We start from the raw sequence: 18,573 nt of genomic DNA, 5'->3' as shown, positions 1-18,573 counted from the left end.
GGGCCGGGAATGTACAGATGGTCACACCGATAGACATGAACTGCTGACCCTTGAGGTGCCCGGGGAGGGTGGCCGGAGCACATCCTGTGCCCCTTAGACTGCACCTGCCATGCCCAACCTCCTGTGCCCAGCCTTGGGGGCACAAACAGAAGGGAACCACAACGTACGGCCGGCACAGAGGCTGCAGAGCAGTGGGCAGAGGGGTGGCCGCCGCCCTGGGGGCTGCCTTCTTGCGGCGGCCAGCCCTTCCTCCTCGGGCAGGATGTGGGAATGGGCAGGGGGAGACGGAATCCAGGTTCTGGGACGCACACTCCCCAGAACACCGCCTAGACACCGGCCGTCCAGCCGGATGGGAGCACGTGGGGCACGGGGCCCGCGAGGCCGGGCCCGTGCGGGGACTGGCATTGAGGCATGCCCAGGGTAGGCCAGCAGCCACTCTACCGAGGGGAAGCGAGAGTCTGGAAGTGGATGTGGGCTGTCTGCGTGCCACTGCCCACACACTGGTGTGGGAGCAGGCCCGGGGCAGGACAGCCCTCCCAGCTGGCAGGGTCCCCGAGGGTTGGGTGGACGAGGCTGGGAAAGGTGCCTGCAGTGTGGGGCCTGCACCCCCCTCCCACACATACCCTGGGTGCCGACGCTGCAGCTGGCTAGATGCTCAGCCGACACCGAGGCCTGGCCCGGGAGTCGGGGTGAGCGACCCACCGGGTCAGCCGGCCAGCCAAGTACCAGGGCCCGGCTCTGCCAGCCTGGTCTCCTCCCCGGAGTCTGCTAGGCTCCAATAGCAGCTGTGGCGGGCGGGCACAGGTAAGCCTCCTGTGCCCACTTGTCCTTGGGACCTGGCCGTCTCTCCTCCACCCGAGGACTCAGAACACCGTTCCTTATCGCTGGCCCAACCTGCGCGCCAGCACTGCCCAGAGCCCAGATCACTTCAACCGCTGTCCCTCACTCGTCACCTGTCCTGTTTGGAAAGCAGCCCCTTCTTCTTGCACAAAGAAGGGTTCTCCGGCTTCCAGCAGCGCTGGGCGCTAATCTCCCTGCCTGGAAAAGCGCGGGCGGGGCGTGCGCGGTGTGTGGGTCCGCTGCGCTCTGTAAACACGACGCCGGAGCGCCACCGTCATTGAGTTACGGCACTGCTGAGTGCCAGGAGCAAGAGCCCTGTGTGCCCACTGCCAACTGCAATTACCTCCAACTGTGTTGCCAGACGGGGGGAGGGGGAGGAGTTAACCCTTCTCCCGCCACGGGGAGAGCTCACAGCCCAGGGAGCACCAGCGGTCGCTGGAGTCCGAGATGCTGAGCTCATCACAGCGCTAAGCAAACCCCAGGGAGGTGGGCAGGGCATCTCCTGTCTGTGGAAGCCCCTCCCGCCCCCACCCCCGCCCCGCGGAGCCCTGAAGTCCTAGCCTGACAGCAACAGGTATTCTGAGACGCTGGCTGTGTGCTCGCTGGTGGCGGGAGGGGCTCTTTGGTGGGACAGCCTGGCTGCTGGCAGCTCTCCCCTCTCCCCTCTCTGACCCAGCTGCTGCGGCTGGAGCCCACGTCTCCTCAAGGCTGAGTCTAGGGAGGTGGGGTGCAGCCCCCGGCAGAGGGCACAGCCCAGTCCGCCGGCCCAGCTGTGTTCCACATTTCCTCAGCTCCCCTAACCCTCTCTCCCCGGCCCCCCCTTCCTCCATCTCTGCCCATCTGGAGCACACATCTGGCCAGAACCAGTGCCGGGTGTGTGTGCGGGGGAGTCCCATTTCCAACCAATTACCACCTATCCTGGAGGCTCCCTGGCATGGAGGTCGACCCCACCAGAACTGGCGTGGCTGGGCAGCCGGGGCTCCCAGTGGTCGGTCGGTGGCTGCTGGCTGCCTTGGGGGCCGGGCTGGGACTCACCTTCGTGGGAGTGGGAGAACCAGATCTGTGGCGTGGCAGGGTGGGAGCCGCGGTAGGCCTGCTCAGAGGGGGAGGAGGCGGGGCCGCCGGCGTGCGCCGAAGCCGCTGAGCCCAAGCTGCTGGTGAGGAAGCTGCCCATGAAAGACGAGGCTGGAGAGTTTCCCATCAAGCGGCTGCTGGCTGTGGACACAGGGGCGAGAGTGAGTCCGCCGCGGTGCGCTGAGCACCTCGCAAAGCACCGCACAGAGCACCACGCAGAGGCCCAGCTCCCCGGGGCCCTTGTCTTCAAATACGTAAGGCAGAGGTAGGAAAAGCTGCCCCTGTGGGAGACGGTAATCACACCCGGGGTCCAAAGCCTCCTTGTGCCTTAGGTGTCCTGAACCAACCTCCTCTGTTACTGCAAGACCAAGAATGATACCCTTGCTAGCTTACCAGAACCACCAACCACATCACCACCACCACCACCACCTCCACCATCCATGGTACTGCCACCCCCGACACCACCACCAACCCCAACAACCATCACATCCTCCACCAGCACAACCACATTACCACCACCACCTCTACCTTCCATGGTACTGCCACCCTTGACACCACCACCAATCCCAACAACCATCAGCAGCAACAACAACCACAGCATCAGTACCACCACTAACCAGGGGCTGAGTATATACCATGTACACATTCTGGACCCATGGTAGACAAGCTGCCCGTGGCCTTCTCTGAGACACAGCACTGTGATGCTCCCAGGCCTCGGCCGTTAGCCTAACCCAGGCTTCTCAGATGCTGGTGGACTTTGGACAAATGCTTTGCCCATGGCTCCCTGAGGACCAAGGCCAGGGCTGTGGACCCAAGCAAGGTGTGGGTCTCTCTCCAAAGCAGAGTCTTTGTCCATCTGTTCAAGTCTACTAACTGGCCATAGTGAGACTGTGGTGCAACATCCCAGGTGAGGGAGGGGGGAAACTGAGTCAGGGGAAGAGGGGAAAAGGGAGGGCAGGGCAGGATGGAACAGTACTGACCAACTTGTAGACACCCCCCCCTCCATGGTCAGACTCGCACTGAGCCGCTCACAGCCATTCATCTGAGGCTCAGGAGGCAGTGGCCAAAAGCTCCTGGGGCTCAGCCATCCTATTTTGCACCCCTGGTTCAAGAACAGGAGAGCGAGCTGCCGGGAGCCCGCCAGGCTGGCCTCCACACCCTGCCCACCCAGCCAGCTACACCCTTCACCCAGCCATCATCAGCCAGGGCCCATGTTCCCTGAGTCCAGCAACCAAGGCCAAGGCCAGTGTGCTGCCCTGGTTGCCACGGCTACCAGTTCTTGCATGCATGCATGAGAGAGCTCTGTGCATAGGGCCAGGCCGTGGGCGGTCTGAGCTACACTGTCCCCACACCTTGCTTGGGTCCACAGCCCTGTCCCCACCCTGGCAGGGCCCTGGGACACTTTGCCACCTCTGTCCTGAGCACGGAGCCTGGCTTCAGGGGCCCTGGACCCCAGAGATGCAGGCCGGCCCACGGTGAGTCAGGATCACCGATCCCCACCCGGGGGGCAGGGGCATTGGTGTATTTGTGATGCCTCATTCCGGCTGGCGTGGTCCTGGGAGCTTCCCAGACTTGGGGTGACTCAGCAGAGCGGCAGCCAGGCGGGGGGGGGGCTGCCCCAGGAGACCCTGGCAGCCATACTGGGCCCCAGCGCCAGCTCCCAGCACGGGCTCGTGTGGAGTGGCTCCCTGACCCCCGCTGAGGCGGTGGGCACCGCTTGACAAGGGCCTCTCCCAGACACGCCGGGGAAGGGTCTGGAAGGGGCGGGGCCCGGTGAGGACAGTGGAAGGTGCCAGAAGCCAGGGACTTCCCGCCCAGACCACAGGCCTGTCCCGCCCGGAGAGGGGATTCCAGGCTGGGAGGGGAAGTGCCGGCTCCAGCCGCACTCCAGAGACCCTGGGGTGGAGGTGAAGGGCCTGCCTGTGGGGTGAGCACGGCAGGCGGCCTTCCCACCCCCCCAGCCCCCCCCTCTGCTCCCTCCCAGGGAATCCCGCCCACCCTTTCCTCCCCAGAGGGCGGGAAGCAATCCAGCCCAAAAGCTAGGTCTGGAGAAAACGTTACTCCATGATCTGGGCCTGGGAACCCCATACCTTGGGCTCTCTCACAGCACAGCAGGCAGGGGGAGGGGGTGGGAAGGATGATCCAGAGCTAAACATGGCCCCCCAGTGGGCAGGGAAACTGAGGCAGAATGACAGCTCCCCCCAGCAGGGTTTCCTTGCCCTGGGGTACAGGAGGAAATCTCACTGGTCAAACACCCATAGCCCTCCAAGAGCTCCCCGCGGAGAGGCAGGCGGGTGGGCCGAGCAGGCCACTGCACCTCCACCCTCTTGGGTCTTGGGTCTTAGAGGGAAGCTTGCCAATGTCCAGCTCCAGTGCTACCCCAAAAGGGGGTCCCTTGGGCGGGAACCCCTCAGGGACCAGCTGTACTTCCTATTCTGACTGGAGACCCCAGCTCGGCCTCCAGACGGGCGTGTCTCTGGACTTGCTGGGGGCCCCTCGGAGGAATTCCTTTACAGCTGCTTCAGCTGCTTTTCCAGAGCCTGCTAAGAGGGGACCCTGCTGGCGTCTGGAAGATGAGGGAGAGGCCGGGCCAGGGCTGCAGCCCCTCCCCCCCGGGCCAGGGCAGCCCTCCCCCGCCTGTGCCACCTCTGCCTATACCACAGCATGTTCAAGTGCCGGCACACCAGAGATGACCCGGGAGTTGCCAGCGACCACAGGACACTGATGGCGGCCAGGAGGACTCCGGGCCCCTCTAGCACCACAGGGGACCCCACGGGACACCGTGAGAGCTCTCGCACCTCTCTGAGGAAACGGAGCCCAATCGTCGCCCCGTGGCCAAGAGGCCAGCTGCTCAGGACGGCCCGGGAGGGCACAGGCCGCGATGGAGCTGAGCTCTACAGCCCTGACCCAGGAGTGGGCCCTGCGGCCCTGAGCCTGCCTGGCAGAAACCGAGGCTCCCATGGGCCCTGCCAGATGGGCATTCTCGGGTGGGTGGCATCCCCTGTTGCTTCTGAGACCCTCCCTAGCCAGCCCGGCTCTGTGAGCACTTGGGAAGACCCAGGGTGGAGTATCCGTGCTTATTGTCACCTCTGTCGCTGAGGGCTTGGACAATGGCGCTATGCCCAGCCGGCAGAGCCCACGGGCAGACATGGCTGCTGCTTCCCTGCCCCCACCTGCCAGCCAGTAGCCAACTCCAGACAGAGCTGAAGCGGTGGTTGCCTGGGAGCCCCGTGTGGCCTGGGCCTCTGCCAGGCCAGAGCCGGGGGCCAAGCCCAGCCTCAATTGGGCTGAAAGTGTCTTCCTCTTGGCAAACTTCTGGCCTACTGAGGGCTGCAGTCACCAGCCCACGAGGGGTCAGTGGGGAGCCCTGTGCCCTAGAGAGGCCCAGAAGGACTGGCCCGAGCCCCCCGGAAGAACTTCTCAGAGCCCCGTCCAGACAGGCACCATCATCTGACCCTACTACACTGGCACCTCTGTACCAAGGACCTTATAAACCCAAACAACTCAGTGCCACCAGGCTCCTAATGGGGGAACTGGGCGTGGTAGACTGAATCATCCGCCCCGGACCCTAGCGCCAGGCCGCCTGGGCCTGGTCACGAGAAGGCCGCCCTCCTCTCCCAGTGCGCATGCCCAAGGCTGCCCAGTCCCCGGGAACATGCCTCCCTCTGGGTCTCTACGCCACAGAGGTACAGCACACCGAGGGGCATCCCCGGAAAGGGCTCAGAGAGCTGAGGCGTGGAGGGCCCTCCCCACCGCCCGCTCCCTCTCCCCACCGCCCGCTCCCTCTCCCCACCGCACCCACATCAGCTCCCACTGCCTCTTCTGCAGCTCCAGACAGGACAGGCTTTGGTCCCAGCTCCAGGGCCACCTGAGCTCTGCCCAGGACACTATGGAGGCCTGGCCTGGCCATCGGGCTGGCTGAGAAAACCCCTCTGGAAGGCAGTATGCCAGGAGGCGCTGCGGACACGCCGTTACTGTGCCTCTGGGAAGCTGGTCTGTCTGTCCGCGTGCCACACGGTGGCACACCTCCACAGAGACTCCGGGCCACCCCCACACCCCCGGCCAGAGATGGGGGGGCAGGGAGGACAGACAGCAGAGCGAGTGGCCTGCCTTGGGGCCTCCTTCGAGCCTGCACACCCTACCCTGTCCAGATTCTCGGGGACGGGTGCAGTGGGGCCTGCTCAGGAAGAACAGGCCCATTCCACCTGGCACAGGACCCGTAGTGATGTGGGGGCTGGGGTCCCCACCCCTGATGACCATTCTGCCTGACCGCTGAGCCCCTCCCAGAGCCCTGTGGGGGAAGGGCCTGGCCCACAGGGGCCAGCTCCCCTGGGGCCTCAGTGGCCCTACGTGGGCAGGCAAGGCTGGAGGCCAGCTGCCTGTTGTGGCCACGTCTGTGGCCACGGTGGTGCACGGAGCTCTGGCAGGAGAGGGGGGATGGGGTGCACTGGTGCAGGTGTGAACAGTCCTGCAGCTCCCGAGCACCGCCTCCCAAAGGGCTGACTGACCGCCCAAGGCCTCTGCCAAGAGTGCCCTCAGGACAGGGCACGCCAGGGGCCGGGCCTGGGCGACCGGGCGGCACAGTGCCCACCTGGCCATGCCCACCCAGAGCTGCAACAGAGCCGAGCCAGTTTCGCGGGAGCAGCGCTGCAGAGAACAGGCATTTGTTTTGCGTTAAGTGAACACTGAGCGCGTCCTCCTTTTCTGGAAACTGTGAAATGGGTTGTTAAAAAAAAAAAAAGCTCCCTGAAATGGTGGCGGCTCCCAAGAAGCAAGTCCCTTCCCAGGCTTCCGGAAGCCCAGCTGACGGGCTCTGGCACCGGTGCCTTGGGCTCTGGGCCTGGCTGCTGCGCCCGCTGCCTGCGCCAGCCCCCCCCCCCCCCCGGCCCCCCGGCCCTCGCTGGGCTCCCGCTCCCCTCAGAGCCTCCGGCTTTCTCTGCCGAGCTCTGCAAAGGCCACCCAGGAGCTGGGGATGCCTGGACCTAGCCTCTGGTTTCCCCACGGGACTGGGGAGCCCCTGAGTGGGGTGTGGGGCGGCGCCAGGGCACAATGCCCCCTCCACAGAGTTGAGTGCTGGGGGTGCAGAGAATAGATACTTGCAGCCCCACCCCGCATTCCTCTCATTCCAGGAAGTGAGGCTTCCTAAGGATACAGAATCCTGGGAGGATGGAGGGGCTGCCTGGGAGGGGAGGGGCCGGGTCCTCTGGGAGGAGGGGAGGGGTCAAGTCCTAGGGGAGGGGCTGCTCAGAGACCTCTGACCCCCAGGAAACCGGGACCAGTGGCCTCACCACATGCTGCTCTGTGTGCTCTGTGTGCACAGAACGCAGCCCAGTGTGTGCTGGGATCAGGCAGAAGCCCGAGCCCCCGGGCCGCACCAGGAGGGAGGCTGCAGCTGGCCAGGACTGCGCGGGCCTCTAAGCGTGAGCACACCTGGACACACGTGTGTGTGCTACAAGAGTGCAGCCATCTGGGTGGACACGCGTGTGTGTGGCCTTAGCAACCTCAGTTCTCAGGCCCAAAAGGCAGGCCTCGGCCAGCATGCTCCCTGACCTGGCCTGCTCACCTCCGCCATTCAGGATGGGACACACCCAATCCACTTGCTAAGAGGAAAACTCCAGGCTGTGGACAAATTGCAGCTCCCAGACCCTAGCCCAGCAGGCTGCAGCAGCACCCCCAGCCCGGCCTGCCCAGGCGGCAGGTTCCACGAGCCCCAGCCCCGGCTTTGAACTCCAGCGCCCAAGTCGGTGTGCACTTCTCACCAGCCACGGCTGGCACGGAGCCCCTTCCTGCTGCCACAACCCTGGGGTGCCCGAGGGCAGCTCGCCCTGCGGCCTGGCCCTACCGTCCACACCAGCCTGGACTGAAGGTGGCTGAGGGAGAAGAGGAGGCAGAGTGGGCTTGGGGAAGAGAGGACGAAGGGAAGACAGCAGGGGGAGGGAGGCAGAGGCAGGAAGGATCTGGAAGCAGTCTTGGGCTGGGGGTGGGGGCGAGCCTAAAGGGGAGGCCAAGAATGTGAAGCAGTGGGCGGGAGGCCTGGCCCATCCCTGGGGCGGCCTGGGAAGCCCCTCGGCCAGCCCAGGAGAACCTTCCGGAAGTCCCTGCTGGCCCAAAGGAAGCCCCTCTCAAGGCCATAATAGGAAAGCTCTGCGGTTGCTAAGCCACTTGACCTGCAAACATGGAAACGGCCAGCAGGCAAGGACGGCGGGGCCAGGCCCAGCCACCAACAGCCCAAAACTAATAAAAGGAAAGGAAAATCGGATATAAGTCTGGTTCTTATTAAAAGGGTAAATTTAGCCCTTTGGCTAGTGCAAGGGGTGGAGTGGCCAAGGCTCCCCACTGGGGCGGCCCTGGACCCCATCCACCTCCCGGGGTGACTCAGGGTTTCTAGTGTCCGGGGCCTGGGGAGTGGGCGTGGTGCGGTGGGGGGGGCCTGGGGGGCTGCCTACCCCTGCGCACTCTCTATAACTTCCCCTTCCCCCCCCCCCGGCAGGCCGGTGGCCAGGACCTCCCAGCACTCCTAAGGGGACAGCAGACCGGCAGCAGGGCAGGGCGTGGGAAGGTGACCAGGGCTGGTCAGCAACACACTAGTGACCACTCCCCCCCCCAGCCTGGAGGAGCTTAGCCGAAGCAAGCACTTCTCTGCTTACTGTCTTGAAGTAAGCCAGTATAGAGGCTGGTGGCTCAGGCCTGTCATCCTAGCTACTCAGGAGGTGGAGATCGGAGGATTGCAGTTCAAAGCCAGCCCAGGCAGGAAAGTCCCTGAGACTCTTATCTCCAATAAACCACCAGAAAACCAGAAGTGGCGCTGTGGCTCAAGTGGTAGAGCACTCACCTTGAGCTGAAGAGCTGAGGGACAGCGCCCAGGCCCAGAGTTCAAGCCCCACGACCAACAAAAAAAAAAAAAAAAAAGGAGGGGAGACTCCTGCACAGGTGCACATGCACACCATCACCAACACTTGTGTGCGGCTACACACACGAAATAGAGCAGACATCACGGGTATGAACAATGAACACACGGCCCACACTCAGGGGAGCACGTCATACTGCCTACACGTGTGCCTCCATGCATGCCCCACAAATTCACACACGCACACAAGAAGACAAACATGCAAGAGCCCCAGCCTGGGAGTGCCCTCAGAGAAGACAGGCCCTCAGCGGGGAATGGCAGTGCATGCCTAGAATCTCAGCTCCCTGCGAGGTGGAGACAGAACAAAATTAAGAAGCCCTTACCTCAGGATTAAAATATAAACAAAAGGCCTGGAAGAGAAAGAAAGAGAAGGAGGAGGAAGAGGAAAAGGAAGAGGAAGAGGAAAGGAAGCAGCTCACACAATTCCAGCAGCAGAGATCAGGAAGATCATAGTTTGAGACCAACACAGGCAAAAAGTTAGGAAGACTTCATTTCCACAACAGCAACAGAAAGCCAGGTGTGGTGACTCACATCTGTAATCTCTGCTATTTGAGACACATAGGTAGGAGGATTGTAGTATGTCAATTGTGGGCAAAAAACACAGAACACTACTCTAAAGCAAAAAGGCGGGGTGGGGCTCAAGTGGTAGGGTGCTTGCCTAGCAAGCATGAGGCTGTGTGTTCAAATCCCAGCGCTGCCAAAAGGGGTGAAGAAAGAGGAAGAGGTCCTGCAGGCCGAGCTGGAGGCTCCGGTCCCGCTGCGGCCATCCGCACGGCTCTCCTGCAGCCAGGCCCTCCTCCAGGCCTCACACTGATCCTGTGTACCCTGGGTCTCAGCTGTGAGCAGCAGCAGGACACAGGTCAGGGACAGAAAGCCTGGAGCCTCGCCCAGCCAGACAGTACAGACTGCTGCAGCACGGGGCCGTGGAATGCTGACGCCCGTGGGAAGGTCCGTGGACAGTGGCTTCACGCTCCCGGCTGCACTCCCCATCTGCCCTGTGACCCCACCCAGGCCCCCAGAGCCGACGCCGCAGGAGGGGGCAAGGCTGGAGGCTGCCTGGGGTGTCCGCTTCCCCTCCGGTGGCCCGACCCTTGTGGATGGCCTGTCTGCCTGGAGGTGTAAGGCCCGCTGTCCCCATGGCAGGGGCCTGGCTCCGAGGGTCTGCCGGTGGGCATTTGCAGCCACCCAGTCAGCATCTGCCCTGACATCTCCAGCCCCGCCACTGCCCCAGAGGACACCAGGAGCAGTGGGCCAGCGGGACATCTGCTATGAGCGGCCAAGAGAGCGCTCTAGCTGGACATTCCAAGGACGTGGGCCAGCGAGCTTCCGCTCCTGGGAAACGTGGCACCACCTAGGGCTAGAGGAGAGAGGCAGGGTATTCCGGCAGCCAGTGCCAGCACCGGCTTCAGGTAGGGCTGGCCCCAGAGCCCACTTTGGGAGGGACTCACGGTCCTCCCTGAACTTCGGCAACTTGAGCCCTTCCAAGATCCCCTTCACACCAGCCCGGCAGCCATCCTCCCCTCAGTCCCTGCCATGAATTCAAGGGGCCTGGCAAGCCCCGGCACTGGGCCAGGACCCCCATCCCGGGGAGCAGAGCACAAAGGTGAGGAAGGAGGGTGGCCAGAGGGAAACTGAGGCAGTGGCTGCCCGACTCCAGGTCCTGGCTCTGGGGACAGCCTTCCAGTCTCAGGTGCCCTCACACCTGAGGACCCAGACGGGTAGGTGTTGAGACAGTGAGATCTGAGACCCAGGGGGAAGCCCAGAAAACCCTTCCTGGGGAACAGAGGGGCAGGGAGTGCAGGGACCACTGAGCACAAAATGTTCAAAATTCTGTTATTTCTCAGCAAGATTGCATCACTGCACCGATCACTGCTGGGGGCCTGGGGGGGGGGGGACTGCTCAGCACCTGGGGACACATGGCTGCCTGAAAGCCCAGGCCCTCTCCCACTGTCCTGCAGCAGCTTCCAAGTGGGGACATGAGGCTCAGAGGGTGGCCAGACACCACACAGCCAGGCTGGTAGCTTCCATCTTGGCTGCTCTAGGAGAAGGTGGGTCCCCAGCCTTGGCCCGGGCCCCGGCCTCTGTCCCTGTCCCGGCCCTAGCCCATCCCTGTCCCGGCCCCGGCCTGTCCCAGCCCCAGCCCCAGTCCCTGCCCCTGCCCTGCCCTGCCCTGCCCTGCCCTGCCCCTGCCCCTGCCCTGACCCCGGCCCCTGCCCCATCCCCAGCCCCAGCCCTGGCTCTCAGGCCTCGGGCCACTTTCTGAGGCAGCAGGCCAAGTGTCCACTCCCTTCCAGCATGGCAACGGGGGCTTCCTGTCTCCAAAGATGGTGTGAGGAGAATGCAAACCCCAGTGTCTCCAGGCAGGAATATGGGGCTTCTTGGAACTCTTGAGAGCAGGATGAGGGGGCATTTCTGGGACAGAAAAACTGCACCCCACTGCACAAGGGACCCCAAGGATGAGGGCAGAAGGGCAGTCAAGAGGATCAGCCCAGGGAGCGGACCTCCATCAAGAGACCTGACAGAAGGCCAGCCTGGCGGTCTACTACAGGGCTGATCACCAGCCACCACGGGTCGGGGCCACAGTGGGAGAAGCTCCCCAGTTGGTCCAGGGGTGACCACAGGCAAGCAGATGATCTGATTCTGGGGCCCGCTCCCGGGCTGGGCCAGCAAGAGGCTGGGCTCCATGTGGGAGGCAGGGCAGGGCTGCTCGGGCTCAGCACTGTTCCCCACAGCTTTGGAGGGTCTCGAGAGAGCCCCAGACTCACAGCAGTTCTCAGACCATTGAAACCCAACGCGGGCCAGGCCAGCTCCCTACTCCAGCGGAGCAGCAGGGTGGGGCGGGCTGCTCGGTGCCTGGCCTGGAGCGGGGGCCAGCCCGAGGTGGGCGGGGAGCTGACCCCACTCGGGCAGGTAGCTGGCACAGGGTCAGCTGGAGGAACGCACAGCCAGGCCGGAGGGCATGGCCTCCACAGTCCTTGCCACAGCAGCGGCCCTGAGTGCCATCGGAGAGGGCAATTCTACCCTGGCCCACTCACTAGCCAGCTTCTGAGTGCCAGCACGGTGCCAGGGCCGCACACCCAGGCTCCCGCGCCACACCCTGACCAGCACGGCCCCGGCCTCGACCTCACGGCAAACCACACAGAGCCGCAAGCTGGCAGCGGTCGGGGCTGCTTCCCTCCGGGGGTACCATGGTACAGGGCGTGGCCAGGACAGCAGCACCCTGGCCGGGCACGATCAGCCCAGGATGGAGACATCCAGCAGCAGGGCCGGTGCGGGAGGACATGGGGGTCAGCAGAAGGACATCTGGGGGCTGAGCTGGGTGGAGGGGGGGGCTCCAGTGAGCCCTGAAGGGATGGAGCACCCCAAAGTGTGGTCTAGCCAGCCAGAGGTAGGGTGGGCCTGGATACAGGGGTCTGGGCCATCACAGCCACAGGAAGAGCAAGCTGCCCCTGCGGCCCTGCCCCTGCTCCTGCCCCCATCCCCTCCCCCCCCCCAATTGCTTGAGGTGCTTGCCTGAACAGACTGGCAAAAGCGAGGGCCACCACCCAGGGGTCAGGTTACAGAAAGGCTGAGGCTGTGTCTAGGGTCTCCTGCTGTCTCCAGGGGCAGGAACTGAGGTCTCCAGCCACATCTAGCCAGGCCCTGCCGCCGCCATGCGTTGCTACCCACAGAAACGGGGCAATAATGAACATCTGTTGTTTAAGCTTCGAAGTTTGAGACGAATTTGGTACCTGGCAAATAGCTAACTGATACACAAAGAGACAATACAGGGCTGGCGTGCCCGGAGCCAGCCTGGCCCTTCAGGAAGGGGGGGCACAGGGCACTGGGCACAGATCGGGCATGGAGCTTCCCTTGTGCAGTAAGGAAGGCAGGTCCCGAGGGCTCTGAGCTGCCCTGGGCTCCTCACTGGCCTGCCTTTGCTTAGCGGCCTTTGAAGGAGTGTTTCCCCATCCAAGGCCAACCTCGGGGCCCTTTTGGACCTGGTGGTTTTGTAATTTTAGTATTTGTCACCAAATCTGCAATGAATTATGCAGCACAAGGGTGGCAGTGTGGACAGTTCTTCTGATTTCCCTGGTTTATCTATATTCACACACACGAAGGGCCTTTTCAGGGTTAGCCTAAGATGCGTTATAATTTAATTTAGATTTAATTTTAATAGTAATTTAAAGCAAATTAAAAGTTTATTTTTAGGATGCCCAAAGGGATGCAAAAAAAAAAGTCTCAAAAAGGGGACCGGCTCTCAGGCAGACTGTCCATGGGTGACCCGCTGACCGGGAGCAGCGGCCCCTCTGTGCAGACCTGGCCGGTCCTCAGGGGCTGTGGGCAGGCTGCTTCTCCTCCCCGCACGGGGCTCAGGGGGCAGTGGGCAGGCTGCTCTCCTCCCCGCACGGGGCAGCCCGCCTGCTGTCACCCTCCTGAGACCAGGGTGGGATCAGCACCCCTCCCTCCCCCCCTCTCACCACAGCCACACAGGGGTTCCAGCCCCTCCTTCTCCGCCTGCCCGGGCCTGTGGGGAAGGGTGGGAAAAAGGACCTGGGCCACCTCAGGCTAGAAGCAGGCTCTTCCTGCAGGGAAGACAGGGATTGACGACCAGTCCAGAGATAGGGGCAGGGACACATCGAGTGAGAAGTAGACACCTTGGTCTTTAACAAAGGGACAAGTCAGGGCACGCTCAGACCTGGCAATGGCTTCCTACTTCTGTTCCGACCCCTTTTCCTCATTTGATCATTTATCCCTCTTTTTTTTAGCCAGTCCTGGGGCTTGAACTCAGGGCCTGGGCGCTGTCCCTGAGCTCCTTTTGCTCAAAGCTAGCGCTCTACCACGTGCGCCACAGCACCACTTCCGGCGTTTTCTGTGATTAACCGGAGATGAGAGTCTCACGGACTTTCCTGCCTGGGCTGGCTCAGACTCTTGAGTAGCTTTACAGGTAGGATTACAGGTGTGAGGCACCGGCGCCCGGCATATCCGCTTTTTCCCAGCGGGGGACACTGAACAGCACAGAGGAAAGACACCTGTGCTCCACCTCAGTGGTTTGGGGAGAGTGAGGCCTAGCCTAGAAGGTGGAAGGGACAGGGGCCCCGGCAAGGGTGAAGGGCCCTGGCTGAAGCCTTCCAGCCAATGTGGCTCTGCCCTCTGGGGCAGCCCTGAAAGGCGGGGGGGGGGGGGGGGGGGGTCAGGGGGAGGGACCATGACCAGAGCAGGAAGGTGACTGTGTGGACGGTGCGGGAGGACTGGGGGTCGCAGATCAGAATCCTGATGGTCTGCAAGGGCCCAGGATGTTCTCAGGATTAAGGTCTCTGGGAGGGAGCCAAAAATGGGCTCTAGGAGCCAACAGGTGAAGAGGCAGGAGGGAGGCGGCGGCTGTGGAGGGGCAGCACCGGGAGGAGAGCGGGTACATGGGGGCTGGGAGGCTGAGTGCACGGCCTTCAAGGGTTCCCCTCTCCTGGGGGAGCGGGGATGAAGCGGAGCCAGGGGCAGCAGCCACGACAGAGCTGACCAAGGCCAGAGGACGGGTCCAGGAGGCCGTGAGGTAGGGAGGCAGTGCAAATTTGGGGCAGCATTTCTGGTCCAATGGCCAGGCCTCCGGTGGGAAAGGAGCCAGGGTTTGGGAACTGGCCGGCATCTGAGGGAGGGGACAGGCTCCTCAGCGTGTTGCGTTGAACCTCGCAAGGGAAACATCTTCATGCAAAGCCAAGCTTGGAAAAGAGCAAGTCCCACCAAGTTCAGGGCAATCCCGGAGGGGTGTGCGTACTGCAGGGGGCGCTGGTCACCCGCACAGAGCCGCGCTCCGGAGGCCCTGGGCGGGAGGTCCTGCAGAGCCCAGGGACACCTGCGGCTCCTCTCCCGGGGAGTACCTGAGGGTGAGCACACCCCGAAGCGCTGGGCCCTGGCACGGGGTGACCGCATGTGCCGCGGCCTGTAGTGTGGCCTCTCACCCACACCTTGGTCATCGGCAAGGACAGGAAGGCACTGGGCTGCTGTGCAGCCCTTCTGCATGCCCACAGGGGTGGGGGGGAGGTATGTTCAAGGTCGGCTCACCCCAGGCTGAAGGCTGAGGGTCCTGTCCTGAAGTTTCCAGCGTGGCCAGCTGGTCAGCTCCCCCTCCCCTCCATTCACACCCATCCAGCTCCACTCCCCATTGGCTGGCCTGGGACTCGACCATGTACCCTACGCCTCCCCACTGGAGCCCTGATGCTGAGGAGGGACGGGAGGGGGGACGGTCCTGTGGGACCCAACTCTGCCTAAGAAGATGGCGGCAGGCCAGCTGATCTCTTATTTAGTAGGACTAAGGATCTTTTTGGCAGAGTGCCCCCAGAAAGCACACCCCCACCCCTGCCACGGAGCTCTTTTCTTTGGGGACCCCAGTCTGGTGCTCAGAGGCTCTTCACAATCCTCATTTCTAGAACTTTCCCCCTGGAAAGCACTCCAGTCCCTGACGAGGGGGGGAGGGGCGGCACATGTGTCCTTCCCGTTCCTGGCGCCCAGGGGACCTCGGCCAAGGAGGAGGGTCAGCGCGGCAGCCGGCCTCAAGCCTTCTTGTCCCAGGACACCGTTCTCTTTGTGGGAGGAAGGGGGAGCAGCGGCCCAACCCACCTGTTCGCTCCCCCAGGGTCAGAACGTAGGAAGCACTTCCTGCCCCTCCAATCTGGAACCTAACCCAGGGGACAGCTGCAGCAGCCCGGCCACCCCCAGTGCCAGCCCACGGGTCCCAGTGTGGCCGCTGCTGACCTCGCCACCAGACAAACCTGATCTTTCACCTAGGGCCTGGGTGCCCCACACCCTGCACCCGGTCCCCGGCCTGTGGTGGTCGTGGCTGGGGGGCCACGGGTGGCGGGGCAGTGCGCCACCTAATCGCAAGGAGACCGGAAGTGTGCTTGGTATCCTGAAGCAGGTTCAGTGTGTCTGTGAAGGGGACACACACACGCTCACTGCCGAGACCTTCTGGGGCTCTCCAAGGGGCACCCTGGACAGGTTTCTCCCAGAAGCCTGCCAAGGAGCCGGGGTTCCAGAACCTACTCTGGACAGGAGAAGGGACCCCGAGGCCACTCTGTCCCTGGGTTTCATTGAACAATTTGCCAAAGCCATTCTTGAGGATGCAAGCCTCTATGGGGGGACAGAGGTACTCCCCCAGGGCTGAGGGGCACTTTCCCCAGGGACTCCCACACTGCCCCCCTCCCGTGCCAGCCACCGCCCCTCTAAGAAGAGAACATACCGCAGGCTGAGCTCAGGGGCACAGCAGGCATCTCCCCTGGGATTCTGTGACAGTCTACGGGGTGTCAAGGTAGCTAGGGACTTACATTCAGTAGGTCCGGACGAGGAGGAATTCAGATAAGGAAGGGTGAGGGAGTGCTGGGGTGAGGCACCCCGACTCCCTGTCTCCCAGAAAGTGCTTACTCCCAGCGTGCTAGCCGAATTCTATCTATGCTCTGGAATTCCCAGCTAGGGGACAGTGAGGGTCAGGGGGCTCTGACTTTGGAGCTAGACCAAGGCCTTCTGGGAAATGTAGTCCCTGTGGGCATTAAGAGGCCCAGCCAGGAAGGTGGGAGGATTTCATTAGGGAGCCATCAAGGAAAAGCAGACGAAGGGAGTTGCCCTCACCCCAAACTCAGAGTGGAAGAATAAGATGCCTGAGAAACAGTACACTTAAACCTCAGTTACCTCATACTCATCTTAGACCCACGTCCACAGTGGCTTTTCAGAGCAAGCATTCCTGATGTTCTTAATATGGTGGGGAGCTCCCCAGAGAAGAGGGAACACAGCCAAAGCACCCACGTTGAAAGAGGCCCTCAGGGCCTCTCTTCCCTAGCTGGGAGACCCCGAGGGAGAGACACCGACTGGGGAGGGGGCAGTGGCAGGGCCTCAGCCTCGGGGAAAGGCTGCAGAGAGCATTCTGAGCGCCCCACATTATTTATGCCCACAGCCCGCTCTGATGACATATGTAAGTTGACAGCGAACATCCTATCAACTTGCTGGAGTGTATCTTGATTGTTAAAACACACTCTTAAAGGTGTACAATCATTTATCAAATTAAAATAGCCGCGCTTGCTTGTTCCTTTTCTGTCTTCCTGGATGGCCGAACACTCGGCAGCCTCCCTCCCCCACTGGCCTCTTGGCTGTCCTCCCCTGGTCCACCCCATCCGCTGCCCCTGCACCTAGTGTACGCTCCGCTCCGGCAGCCGGCCCTGCTCGGCAGCCCCCTCACCCGGCCCAAGGCCAGGGCAAGCCCACTAATCGCCAAGAAGTGACAAACGCCAGAAGCCCCACCAATTAAATTTAAACTCATGCAAAGCTCAGTGGCTAGTAAATTATTATTTTTATTAGCTTGAACCAAGTTCCCGTAAGAGAGAAAGTCAACTTGCTCCCATGAATGGCTCTTGTATAATTTATTTAACTCTGCTCTTTGCCAAAGCCTGGAATATTTTTAGCTCGTTCTGTTGTTGGATTTGGCTTTTTTATGTGTGTTTCTGAGGGGTATTTTTAGCCTCATCCATGTTATTCTAACAACCTCCTATGCGTTTTGTCCTGTCTGTGCGGGCTGTTGAACCCTGTCTCGCAGGGAGCTGAGGGAGATTTCTAAGAATAACCGTGGAGCGTTTGGGGGTGCTGTGTGTTTTCAGGGGAGATGTGCTATTTGCACAAAGCCGCTCCCTGCCTCGATCACTAATTTGCCTTATTGCTCACGTGACCTGGATATTCCTATGGAGAACTCGGCATCTCCTTATAGGAATAATCAGACATGGTGGCAGCACACCCCCACTGAGAAAAAACCCACATTCCAAAAACAGCTTCGGCGGGGTGGGCGCGGCCACCACAGCCGGCCCAGTCTCAGGCCGGCCGCCAGATTCCCGGATCCCCGCGGCTGGGCGGGCAGCGGTGGCTTTGAAGTCTAGCTCTGTCACTGGAGAGCAGGATGGGTAGAGGCTTCGAAAGTCACTCTTTTCACACCTACTTAATGTTGGTAACTGCTGCAGAGGCACTGGTCCTGTCATGGAGTTAATGAGGTATTTACAAAAATGTATTTTTTTCTTTACACACACACAGGCACGCGTGTGCACGCACGCGCGTAGACGGAGGGGGACCTTCCACAGGGTCTTTTCACACAGGAAATGATCGTTGTATATGTGTTCTTTTTTTTTTAATCTCTACAGGGCTGGGCGGAGTTTTTGGCAGATTGCATATTTATTTTTCTACTTAGTGAGATTGGCCACCCCACGCACTTTTTAGCAGGAAGGAGGATTGGCAATTCTTCTCCAGAACCAGCTTGGGTCCCACGGCATCTCCACACAAGGCAGGGGCTGGCAGACTAAGCCCAGACCAGGGCAATTCACACCCCAAAGAGAGAAAGAAGGACAATTCAAAAGAAGACGTGAATAGACCGCTCTGTGGGGCCCCCGCCCCCGGGGGTCACCGGGAGACCGACAAGGACAGGGGCCGACCTAGCCGGAAGGGGAGGGTCAGGCACACTCATCTCCCTGGCTTCTCCCGGCCTACTGTGGGCTGATTAAATGTGCTCCTCGCTCCTTGGGGAGAGCGAGATTCCCCCAGTCGCTCCAGGCAGAAACACTGATGAGAAATCTTGGGTTGTTTCTTGTTGATTTTCTTTTTTTTTTTAACCTCCCCCCTTCCCAGATTTCACAGCTTTGCCTCCGGACCATCTGTATTAGAGACAAAATCTAACACTGCACTAAAAATAATGGCTCCAAACATTTTAACTGCACCTCTCAGTGACAAGGTTACAGGAACAGCACTTT

At 61.6% G+C, this 18,573-nt stretch overlaps 1 protein-coding gene across 1 annotated transcript in view; it reads right to left on the bottom strand.

Moving 5' to 3' along the window:
* The window catches only part of Bahcc1 (BAH domain and coiled-coil containing 1), a 29,622-nt gene extending 27,131 nt beyond the window's left edge, over positions 1-2,491 (bottom strand). The window contains 2 exon segments of the mRNA XM_042670014.1: positions 1,876-2,055; positions 2,308-2,491. Coding sequence (XP_042525948.1) covers positions 1,876-2,055; positions 2,308-2,491 — 364 coding nt within the window.
* Positions 2,492-18,573: the final 16,082 nt, after the last annotated feature.

The sequence above is a fragment of the Dipodomys spectabilis genome, unplaced genomic scaffold (assembly GCF_019054845.1).
Source record: "Dipodomys spectabilis isolate Male_0828 unplaced genomic scaffold, ASM1905484v1 ptg000512l, whole genome shotgun sequence".
NCBI lineage: Eukaryota > Metazoa > Chordata > Mammalia > Rodentia > Heteromyidae > Dipodomys > Dipodomys spectabilis.
The sequence above is the reverse complement of the archived record's forward strand: the minus strand, read 5'-3'. Positions and strand labels throughout refer to the sequence as shown.